Source organism: Mastigoproctus giganteus, chromosome 6 (assembly GCF_048544385.1).
Source record: "Mastigoproctus giganteus isolate SK-2022 chromosome 6, ASM4854438v1, whole genome shotgun sequence".
Classification (NCBI taxonomy): Eukaryota; Metazoa; Arthropoda; class Arachnida; order Uropygi; family Thelyphonidae; genus Mastigoproctus; species Mastigoproctus giganteus.
The window spans coordinates 190,638,121-190,650,333 of record NC_143580.1 but is presented as its reverse complement, the minus strand read 5'-3'; the positions used below and the strand labels follow the sequence as shown (position 1 = coordinate 190,650,333).

The window sequence follows — 12,213 nt, the reverse complement described above, 5'->3', positions numbered from 1 at the left end:
TGGGCAGTTCAAGGCTAACCTGTACTATTCATTTTTTTTTTTGAAAGAAACATATGTACAATAATGAAACTCATTACTCTTTTTCAAGAGTAATTCTACATTGACACATTTTTGCCATTATTATGGCAAGCCAACAAAGTTGGCAACAAAGAAAGAAAAGGTTGACTGCACAAAATCTGTCTTAAATTTCTGCCCTCCCTGGTACTCCCTTATAAAAAAAAAGAAAGAAAGAAAGAAAAAATAATCAATGGAAGCTAAATCAAAACTATATGGAAATAGTTCATGAAGTCCCAACACAAGGTTGCCAAATGTTGTCATTGTCAATGTAGCAGATTCATTCTCTCTGACAGTTTCCAAGGCCTTGTCTTGCAAATTGTTGTATGCACATCATTGAGAATCAAGATGCTGAAATATTAAGCATTAATACTTTGTAAGAAAATCAACAAGGATACCTCTTCTGAATTGCAAAAGACGCCACGATCTTTCTAGCTGAAGGCTATCTTGAATTTTTTTGGGTAGTGGAGATTCAATTCCATACTGAATCTTTTTAGAGTGAAGCAGTGTTACCCGTGTCTTGTCTTGTCACTATTCCTTGCAGAAATGCATTGCTCCAGTTAAAACTATTGAAATGTTTGGTGTAAACAGCAACACAATGTGCCTTTTGGTTGAATTTCATCAACTTTGGGACCAGCTGTGGCTTTTCTGAACTTGTTGCCCTTCTCTATAATTGCCTCTAAGCTTCCAACATTTTTGAACATTTTTAATGTAATATTATGTACTTTAATTCATGATTACCACCGACTGCCACAGTCTTTTGGCATTCTGATGTACACACCTTCTGTAAAGGCAAAAATAAAAAATAAATAAATAAGGTTAACCTGAATTGTTGCCCTTGTTCCTTCCAAAATGCCTCCACACCTGCATGCAGTACTCAAGATGTAGCCTACCCACAATGGGATAATCATCTCCTTTTCCCTGTTAGCAAAGTTTCTGTATATCATTGACAAAATTGCCCTCATACTTCATAACATAACTACTTCCACCCAAAAACTACATACATAGTGTATAGATACATACACGGTGTTTCATATAACAATATACTGTACATAATGTCTGTAATAAAAGTTTACCTATAATTTATTCCAAGGTACCAAAAGGACGAGCCCAACTAATTTAGGAATATTACAACCACAAATACACAGCACCTAATTTCCACAGCATATGTGAAGCCAGTTATATACTGTTGTCAACAAGTTTTGCATTAGCATTAGCAGAGGCATATGATGCAAGAAAACAACCTTATGCAGTATCAGACAAAAAAAAAAAAAACAAAACAAAACAAACCACTCCCATTTCACTCCTCAGTTCATGTCAAATACCTGTCCAGCTCAGCTTTAAATTTATTTAGGCTATCAACTTCCACAACAAAGGGTGGAAGTCTGTTCCACCAACCAACTACCCTGGCTAAGGGCAAGCTTCCCACACATCTATCCTACATCTGTCTTTCCTCAATTTGAGTTTATGCCCTTTCAGGTGATTATTCTGAGCAGGAGGAAGAATCCCATTAGCACTGAGAATGCTCAAACCATTCAAAGCTTTATACACTTCAATCAGATCACCTCGCAGGTGGCGCTTCCGTAGCCAGGTGGGAAGGAGCAGCAGTGTGTAGCACACGCTTCTTGATTAGACCGGAGTTCGAGCCCATGACTACCAAATACGGAGGATGTGGAAAGGTCAGAGAATGACCACTGCATATCCCTGGAGCAATATGGCCTTAGCTGCTAATGCTCCTGAAAAAACAAAAAAATAATAAATAAATAAAAAAAACCTTGCAGGTGCCTAGTCTCAAGCCGCAGTAGTTTGCAAAATTTAAGCCTTTCTTCGTAAGAGCAACCCTCTGTTCCATTCACTAATCTTGTTGCCCTTCTCCGTACTCCTTCCAACAGCTCTACATCCTTCTTAGGATGAGGCCACCAGGCCTGTATAAGGTACTCAAGGTGTGGCCTGACCATTGCCTTATACAAGGGGATAATCACCTCCTTATCCCTGCTAGTTATAATTGTTATAATGGACATTATTTTTCAAGAAATTGCACACAATATCTGGTATAACAAATAAGAATCTCTCACCATAGATATATATCTAGTTGAAATTGAGACATGTTTAGCATGTCTGAAATTGAGACATGTTTACATCAGGGATAAAGCATATAACTGAGGAAGAAACCGATTATACTTTAAACTACAGTAATTTATCCCAGGAACTCACATCTGGTGAGTATGAGCTTGGCACAACCAGGGTCCTGTGCTGGATATCATGATTCTTCTCTTTTTGGTGATTCCCTTCTACTTCTGACTCTTCTCTCTCTCTCTCTCTCTCTCTCTCTCTCTCTCAGGGTAATTCAGAATTTTTATTTATTATTTTTTTTTTTTGGCTGGTGCAGCATACCTCAGGCTTCCTTGCACCATATGGCTAATAATAATAATGCAAAGTACTGCATATGGGTAGAAGTAACCCCAGAGGAATGTACCAACTCTGTGGTACTACACTTAGGATGATAGAAAAAGAAAAAGACCTGGAGTAATTGTGCAGCCAGATATGAAGTTTTCTGAGCAAGGCTGCCAGAGCAGGTCATGGGGTGTCAATGATATATAGGAATTTTGCTAGCAAAAGGAGGTGATTGTCCCTCTGTATAAGGCCCTGAGTACTGTGTACAGGTCTGGAGGCCTCATTTTAGGAAGGATGTAGATTTGGTTGAGTGTGTACAGAGAAGGGCAACAAGATTGGTGAGGGAAATGAAGGGATCCTCTTACCAAGAGAGGCTTAAGTTCTGCAAATTGCAGCGGCTGGAGACTAGGTACCTGCAAGGTGATCTGATTGGTATCTGCGAGGTGATCTGATTGTATAAGGCCTTGAATGGCATTGAGCATGCTGAATTCTGATAGGATTCTTCCACTTGTTCAGATTACGAACCTAAGGGGGCATAAATTCAAATTGAGAAAAGACAGATGTAGAACAGATGTGTGGAAATTTGCCTTTAGCCAGCAGTTGGTTAATTGCTGGAACAAACTTTCATCTGTGTACATTGTGGAAGTTGATAGGTTAAATAAATTTAAGGAGGAACTGGACAAATATTTAGAGGGAATTGTAGTGTAAATTTTTTTTTTTTTTTTTGGCTGATGCTGCATAAGCTCATACGCTTGCTTTCTTGCATCACATGCCAGCATTACTATTACTATTACTTACTAAATCGATAAAATGCACTATACTTTCATCATTTATTAGAATTACACTCTGGATATAAGAATCAATTTTGAATGCCTCTGTGATATTTTTCTAAAGCACGTTTCTGGAGGTCACATTTATAAAAGCAACAACCAGTTTTCAGTTTATTGGGCTCTTTTCGGATATGTGGTAAGCCCCAGTCATTGTGATCATGTTTGCAAATTGAATTTTAATTCTATTAAACGACGATTCTAATAATAAAAATATTAAGAATAATAACACAGGCTATAAGAGTAAAGATCATAAATTTACACTTTATTACATTACCAATTAGCAAAATTAAAAATTCCACAGGTTAGGAAAATAAAAATAAATTTACGCTTACGTATATAGCTTAATTAATACACACTATAATATGTTGAAGGCTAAATGCACAAGGCATAATATGTTATGAGTGAAATTAACTATATAATATCAGTGTAAATACACCATAGTTTACCCATAAATTTAACTACATAAGTAGTGTAATGACATCATTTGATTTTTATCCCATATTATGGCTACCTTCACAATGAGATACCAGGTATTGCACTACTTCGAATAAATAACGCTTCTCTAGTAGAGGTGACTACCATTATTTATTCTCAGTGGGCACCACCACCCAGACACGTTTCAGAGCTTGTTGGCTCACTCATCGGTGGGCAGGCAGGTACCCTGATAATGGCAGACATACCATTACAGTTGCAAAGTTAATTCCTAAATATGAGAGATGCCAAATGGTGAAGATAATGATAATATTTTGAAGACTAAATTCACAAGGGATAATATGTTACGGATGAAATTAACTATAAAATATCGATGTAAATACACCACAGTTTACCCATAAATTTAACTACATAAGTAGTGTAATGGCATCATTTGATTTTTATTTCATATTGTGGCTACCTTCACAATGAGATACCAGGTATTGCACTACTTTGAATAAATAATGCTTCTCTAGTAGAGGAGACTACTATAGAGTAATCTCCTATAAAATATCTCTACTCATTTATAAATATCTCTAGTAGAGTAGCGAGATAAAAATCGAACGATTCCATTAATTTCACCCATAACATACTACACCCTGTGCATTTAGTCTTCAAAATATTATCATTATCTTCACCATTTGGCATCTCTCAAATTGTGGAATTAACTTTGCAACTGTGATGGCATGTCTGCATTATCAGAATACCTGCCCACCCACCAATGAGTGAGCCAACAAGCTCCAAAATGCATCTGGGTGGTGGTGGCGGTGCCTATTGAGAATAAATAACAGTAGTCTCTTCTACTAGAGAAGCACTATTTATTCGAAGTAGTGCAATACATGGTATATTGTTGCGAAGGTAGCCACAATATGAGATAAAAATCAAACGATCCTGTTACACTACTTATGTAATTAGCTGGTATTTCTGTTCACTAACATTTTTTTGATGAGGTTGTAAAATTTAAAACAGTAAAGAAGATAAGCAATCAATAACAAAGAATACAGTGCATGCACAAATTGCAACTAACATGATACATGCAAGTGAGATACGGAGTAACAAGCTTGTGATGCTTAAAAATTTCAAATGAAGTGAGGAATGTTCTGAAAATTTATGTTTTTTATATGATTGAAGAGGAAGGTAAAACATTTCACCATAATAAGGTAAAAACCCATATTATCACAAATACAATAAGATCGAGTTTACTACTCATTTATAATAGATTGCACTAACAGAAAAGTCCAGTAAACCTAAAACTGCCACTTGTTTTTATTGTTTTATGGCAGTGACCTCCAGAAATGTGCTTAAGAAAAAATATCACAAAGGTGTTCAAATATTGATTCTTATAACTGAATGCATGATAACGATGAAAGCGTAGTGCATTTTAATGATTTGAATTGGTTTTTTGAAATTAAAGTGGCTGATTCCACTAACCAGCAATTGTTTTAACCGGCACCTATTTATTTCACTTTATGATGGGATGGACTTACGATTGTCTCCAACCAGACCACGTGGTCCTTCCTCTCAGCCAATAGCAGCATTTGTAAACGTGTTTGCCATGTGTTTTGTTTTTGCATCCTTTAGTTGAAGTGATATTTTGTGTTGTGCTTTAATCAATATACAGGTAACCCTCATATAATGTGAAACCGTGTTATATGAGACTAAGAATCAGTACAAAAAGGGGGTTACATTCCAAAAACTAACAAAAATACACCATTTTTTTTTTTATAATTATTGGAAACTTAATTTTTATAGTAGTAATAACTTAATATTTTAAATTTATTTTTATAATATAGCAATTTCATTAGTAATAACTGAACAAATGTTCTCAACTTACAAACTGTGATAATGTATGTTCATTTAAAAAGAACATGACATGCATAAGTTTCAACAAACATGATGCACGCAAGTGAGATACGGAGTAATGAGTTTCTCAGCATTTATTTATGTTTTTTATATGATTGAATATTTCATGGAAGGGTAAACACATTTCACCACAATAATGTGAAAACCCATAGAATTCTGGATATTGGTACTATAGCAAATGCAAGAAGATCAAGTTTACTACCCATTTATAATTATTACACTAACTGAAAAGACCAATAAACCGGAAACTGCAAATTGTTTTTATTGTTTTATGGTAGTGACTTCTAGAAATGTGCTTTAGAAAAATATCACGAAGGCGATAACAACTAGCGAGACAACAGCAAGGATTCACAAAAAGGAATGGAAAAGTTGAAAATTACATCTAACATAATAGCTGGGTTTTCCCAGCATAAATGCTCAAAAACATCATGTTATGCAAGATTTCCCGAAATTCTCAAACCGTGTTAGAGTGAAATCTTGCTATATAAGTACCGTCTTATCCAAGGATTGCCACAATTTATCAATCGTGTTAGAGCGAAACTGTGTTGAAGAAGTACCGTGACGGGCATTGCCTGTATTAGTTTTAATCAATTTTTTAAATTAATATGTATAATTTCCATTATAAAAATCACCTTTTAGAGAGATAAATAGCTTAGTTACATAGCGAAAATTTCAACTTCCGAGGTCTTGGAATGAATTACCAAAAAAAAAAAAAAAAAAAAAAAAAACAATCTGTTGGGTTCACATTACAATATTTTTATGTAATGATTGTGGGGGTCCACTGTATTAGTATTAATATTAACAGTGGCAAATGATGTAAGAAAGCAAGCTTACAGTGTCAACCAAAAAAAAAAAAAAAAAAAAAGCAATCCCATTTTACTTATCCATCCCTTCCAACAGTTTGTCTAGTTCTTCCCTGTTCACTGATTTACTGAGGAATAATGTCTGTTGCTGACTAAAGGAAACCTTATTTTGGGATGACCGTAAAAAAAATTATGAGATGAATAATATATTAAATAAATATATCACTGTAACTAAAAATTCATGTTGCATTTCCAAATATTAGCTGTTATTTTTGTTATTTGGTTTTTAGGAGCATTAGCAACTAAGGCCATGGGCTTGAACTCCGGTCTAATCAATCAAGAAGCTTGTGCTACACACTGCTATGGAGGCACCCCAAATATTAGCATTTGCAGAGGCATATGATGCAAGAAAGCAAGCTTATGCAACATCAGCCAAAAAAAAAAAAAAAAAACCCACTCCCATTTCACACCTCCATTCATTCGAAATACCTGTCCAGCTCAGCCTTAAATTTATTTAGGCTATCAACTTCCACAACAAGGGACGGAAGTCTGTTCCACCAACAAACTAACCGCTGGCTAAAGGCAAATTTCTGTACATCTATCCTACATCTGTCTTTCCTCAATTTTAATTTTTGCCCTTTCAGGTGTTTATTCTGAGCAAGAGGAAGAATCCCATCAGCATTGAGAATACTCAAACCAGTCAAGGCTGTATACACCTCTATCAGATCACCTCGCCAGTGCCTAGTCTCCAGACACTGTAATTTGCAAAACTTAGGCCTTTCTTCATAAGAGCAACCCTTTGTTCCATTCATTAATCTTGTTGCCCTTCTCTGTACTTGTTCCAGCAGCTCTACATCCTTCTTGAAATGAGGCCTCCAGACCTGTATTGTAGTATACAGTACTCAAGGTGTGGCCTGACCATTGCCTTATACAAGGGAATAATCACCTCCTCATCCCTGCTAGAAAAATTCCTGTATATCATTGACAAAACACCATCAGCTACTCTTGCAGCCCGTCTGCACTGCTCAGTAAACTTCATATCTGCTTGCACAATTACCCCCAGGTCCTTTTCATTCTCTACCACTGTCAGTGTAGTACCACAGAGTTGATACGTTGCTCTGGGGTTACTGTTTCCCATATGTAGTACTTTACATTTGTCAATGTTAAACTTCATTTGCCACCTCTTAGCCCATCTGCTCAACCTTTCCAGATCCTGTTGCAGCAGCATAGCGTCAGTAGTGTCCTTAACAACCCTGCCAACCTTTGTATCATCTGCAAACTTGGACATTAAGCTTGATATACCATCATGAATATCATTTATAAATACAGAAAACAACAATGGACCCAACACTGAACCCTGAGGGACTCCACTAATAACATTAGTCCACGATGAGCAGTGTCCATTGATTACCACTCTCTGTCTTCTCCCCCTCAACCATCCCTTTATCCCTAGCAGCAATTTGCCTCCAATGCCACACTGCTCCAATTTGTGCAGCAGTCTTCCATGTGCAACAGTATCAAAAGCCTTTCTAAGATCCAAATATATAATATCAAAGTTATTCCCTTTGTACATTCCCTTATATGTTCAATGTTCATACTGATATTCATGTAGATGCAAAATAAGGTGGCCAGAAAACATTAAGAATGTACATGGTAAGACCCTGCTGCTGCGACCAATAAGAAAACTGCAATTGCCTGATGTAACCTGTTTCTTTGTCAATAATTACAGAGATCATAAATTGTACCTTTATTGTGTATCTCACAATATTAAATTGAAGTAGTTTTACTTCAAAGAAATTGTGTTTGTACCTTATATGCACGAAAGATGTTTTATGTGTAAACATATTTGACGAATCCCACTAAATTTCGAACAGCTAGAACCGAAATCATGAAATCTATTGGCCTAACCTGTTCCAACATTTGGAACAGGTTAGGCCAATAGCCTAATTACTTATTTGATTATAGCCATTTGTTGAATAGTATGATTGCAACAATACAAGTATTTGTACTGTTACAATCATATTATAATGTTAATCTGTCATGCTTTGTCGCAAATTACACATGCAGCACTAACAAAATCTGCAAGAAACAACAGTATCCACACATAATACACTATCGAAACTATGACTTTGCTCAGGCTCTCAACGAGTACAAGCGTGAGATGGTAATGTTGCATAATCCATTTTGCAATGAGGAAACAGAGATGACATATATCGAGATCTACAACAACAATGAAGAGCTCATTCTAGATTGTAAATTGCATCACTCAGACTTGGACATTTGCAAAACAACTGAAATATGTAAGACGATGTGACAAGGCAATGACGACGGTGACCCTGACGAATCATGCAATAATGACCTGCATAGCCTTGTAATGCGACTGGGAGAAGAAGACTCCCTTTTGAAACTTTTACAGTTATCCAAACAGTGAGATGCAAAAACTTGATGACCAAAGAGGACTTCTGCAACTTAATGAGAATGGCCAATGACAAGCAAAAGATTCTACTCATATATGTAATTTGGAGTCTGTTATTTCCAATTGCAAACCAATTCAAATATTCTGAATGGCCCAGCTGTTTGTGGAAAAACATTTATGATTGGCCTCTTGATGAAAATATACAACCACTTCAGTAATACAGATGAGTACTGTAGCGCTTCGACTGGTAAGCCTGAAGTGCATGTAATGTAATGATCTTGGATGTGCTCAGAGATGGTTTATGTCAGCTTTGAACACATCCAAAATCACTGCCCTCAAGATATCCATTTCTCTGGTTATCAAAAGGTTTCTGCCAAGGGTGGCAATGGTTAGCCCAAAGCCACCTAAGTGGTATGCCCCGAATCATAAACGTTTGTCCGCAACCAGCTGGTTTATGCCAGCTCTGGGCATATCCAAGATCACCTCCCATGATCCTTTGAGCAATCTCTGCTTCAACTCTGCATCACAAAATCGTGACAAATTGATTTTACTACCATCTGAAATTTAGTAGGTGCCGTCAAAGATGTTTACACATCAAAAAAGAAAAATATCTGAAAAATTTATGTATGAACTGGAAATATATGAAGAAACATTCTACCAAAAGTTATAAATTGTTACAAGGTTTATTTATTTACAATTAGTAAATAAAGGAGGCATTCTAGACTGCATGTGGTATGCTTACTGCAGCAGTGGGAGACTGGTGCTGATAAAGTGACTAATATCCACAAGACAGCATCTATAATAACAAAATAACTGAAAGGTAAGGTTGCAATGTTGAATGGGTGAGTCTGGGTGGCTCAATCAATTTTCTGAAGGAAGAGAAAATGTCTATGATGTTTCTTGATCGGAGAAAAAACATGTCATGCACCTTTTCAGAAGGTTTTTTATGGCTATACTTCTACAGTGAAAAAATAATTTTACACTGGAGAAGTATAAAGAAAAATTAAAAATACTTCTTAAGGGTGCATTTAGGAAACTTTTACCATAATTGAAGAAAATTCTCCAGTTTTTTTTTTAATTTACACAAAACTTGAAAAATTTTTTTTGCTTTTGGTTGATGATTTTCATGCATGCTGAAGGATCAAAAAAAAAAATTAACTTTTTCAAGGATCTGATGTGATAAGAATATTTTAAAGTAACAATCATAATCAGGGAGAAAAAGTGCATTTGAAAAAAGATCTTGAACAGAAAGAAAAATATTATTGTTTAATGGTACAATTGAAAATGAATACATAGGTCTTAATAAGGACAACCCGAATATTACTCCACACAGATGCTGAGAAGACTGCTTGAGACCAGCACACAGTAGTCTCACACCTGACATCTGGGAACATGATGTAACACACCAATTTTACAAGCACAAATTCCTCTACTGACTATTCCTCTTCTCATAAAAACCCTCCTACAGCTAAGGACACTGATAACGGTATACAGGCAATACCATGTGCACGAGTACCCCATACAAATGCAAATCAACAAATTAGTAAACATTCATTCCCAAAATTAACAAAATTCATGTAGGACGTCAACAAAAATAATAGGAAGGTGCTATGGAAAAGCAAAATCCCAAGAAGAGGAATATATATATAAATATGATAATCACAACTGAGAGAACCAAAAATATGAGGGGAGGGGGGAATTATGCTAGCAAGAGTTATGCAGACAAAGACTTTGGAGCAATAAGATAAATAAAAATAAAAGTTAACAGTCAAACTATAGGCAGGTAAAAAATTAAGTGGGAGTGTAAACCTAAATTAGATTATCACGTATAGGATTAGAAACAACCATGGCTTATGGTTGTTGATTATATGTTGATCATTTTAGCGAAAGGCAAATATCAAAAAAAGCAAATCATATAAAAAAATTCCATATTCTTTTTTCAAAGCGTTCTTACTCTTTGAAAAAGAGCAAGAGTGGTGAAATGCACTAGCAGAGAAATTGTAGTCAAACCTTGACATATGAAATATTATGATATCAATGTATTGGTCCATAAACAGTTAATATTAGTTTTCATGACAATGTAATTTTTGACTGCATCAATCCAATTGCAGACTCAATTTTAGAAAATTTTGGTTAACAAAAGTATAGGTAATAATTACCTGCCTCGATCATCTGGAGTTGTGAAACCAACATTATTATTCACGACCAAATGAACAGAACCACCAACTGAAAAATGAGGAACATTGGCCATTGCTAAAGTTTCCATTACAATACCCTAAAGAATAAAAATAAATAATATTCTTAATATAGAAGTGTTCAAAATAAATTCTTAGAAATAATTTACAAGTTTTTACAAGTACAAGATTCTCTACTGACTTCCCTCTTATGTAGAAATTTCTAATCAGTAGTAAACTTAAGCCTCTCAGTATTTTATAGGACTTTTCTTTAATATTTTGAAACTCTATGCATATTTGCATGATGTGGCTTATTATACATTTTTCTTTCCTTAACCCTAGGGCAGTGGCACACAAACTTATTTTGCTCGTGACCCCCTTTATTGTATAAAAAAATTGATTCAACCCCTCAACGTAAAACCCGAGGTAGGATGACCAGATTTTTAGCAAGGAAAAATAGCATTTTATAAATTATGTAGTAGAAAATTTTATTCGACTACTGAGAAAGGAATAAAAATATTGTTTCCATTTTAATTTACATTTCATTAAAATAATTTTTAATTTACACATTAAAAAATTGTTTAATATTTTAATTGAATATAGTAAAAACAACAAATCAAATTCTTATTCTTCAATTAAGATTACAAAACAATAAAAAGAAATGAACGATTACAAAACAAAACAAGAATGAGTCTGGATAACCGATAATATTTGGTCCATATTTGGATGCAATATTTGAAATTGCTACTCTCATGTCATCTTCTGGATGAAGTCTGGAATGCTGTTTTTGTTTTTATAGCTGTTAATTTTGAGAAACAAACCTCACATAAATATGTAGATCCAAAAGGTAGCAATGGTTGTATTGCCATTTTCGATAATTCTGGATACTTGTCTTGAAAAGAAAGCCAAAATTTTTCACAAGTTTTAGCTTGAAATGAGCACGTAATGCTTTGTCAGCAACAGGTCAATGAGATCTTCCTTTCACTGAATGGAAATTTGGGACATGAAGTACCCCCCCCCCCCCCCCGAGATACATTAAATTGTTTGGAAAAATTCTTAATTGGCATTGTTAGGTAGGTTAGGTAGGTGGCAATGATATCCTTAAATTGTAAAATATTAATATTATTAACAAAATCAGAAAAACATGGGAACATTTCGGTATTTATTATGCTCAAATTCAGTTTTCCAAAGATTAAGCTTATTTTTTG

General features: G+C 35.1%; 1 protein-coding gene across 4 annotated transcripts in view; it reads right to left on the bottom strand.

Moving 5' to 3' along the window:
- Nucleotides 1–12,213, bottom strand: part of LOC150084832 (2-oxoadipate dehydrogenase complex component E1) — a 608,625-nt gene that overhangs the window by 284,428 nt on the left and 311,984 nt on the right. For all 4 annotated transcript variants that reach the window (XM_090376637.1, XM_090376633.1, XM_090376636.1 and 1 more), the window contains one exon: nucleotides 10,991–11,106. In XM_090376637.1, the coding sequence (XP_090232763.1) occupies nucleotides 10,991–11,106 (116 nt within the window). The remainder of the gene's footprint in view (nucleotides 1–10,990; nucleotides 11,107–12,213) is intronic.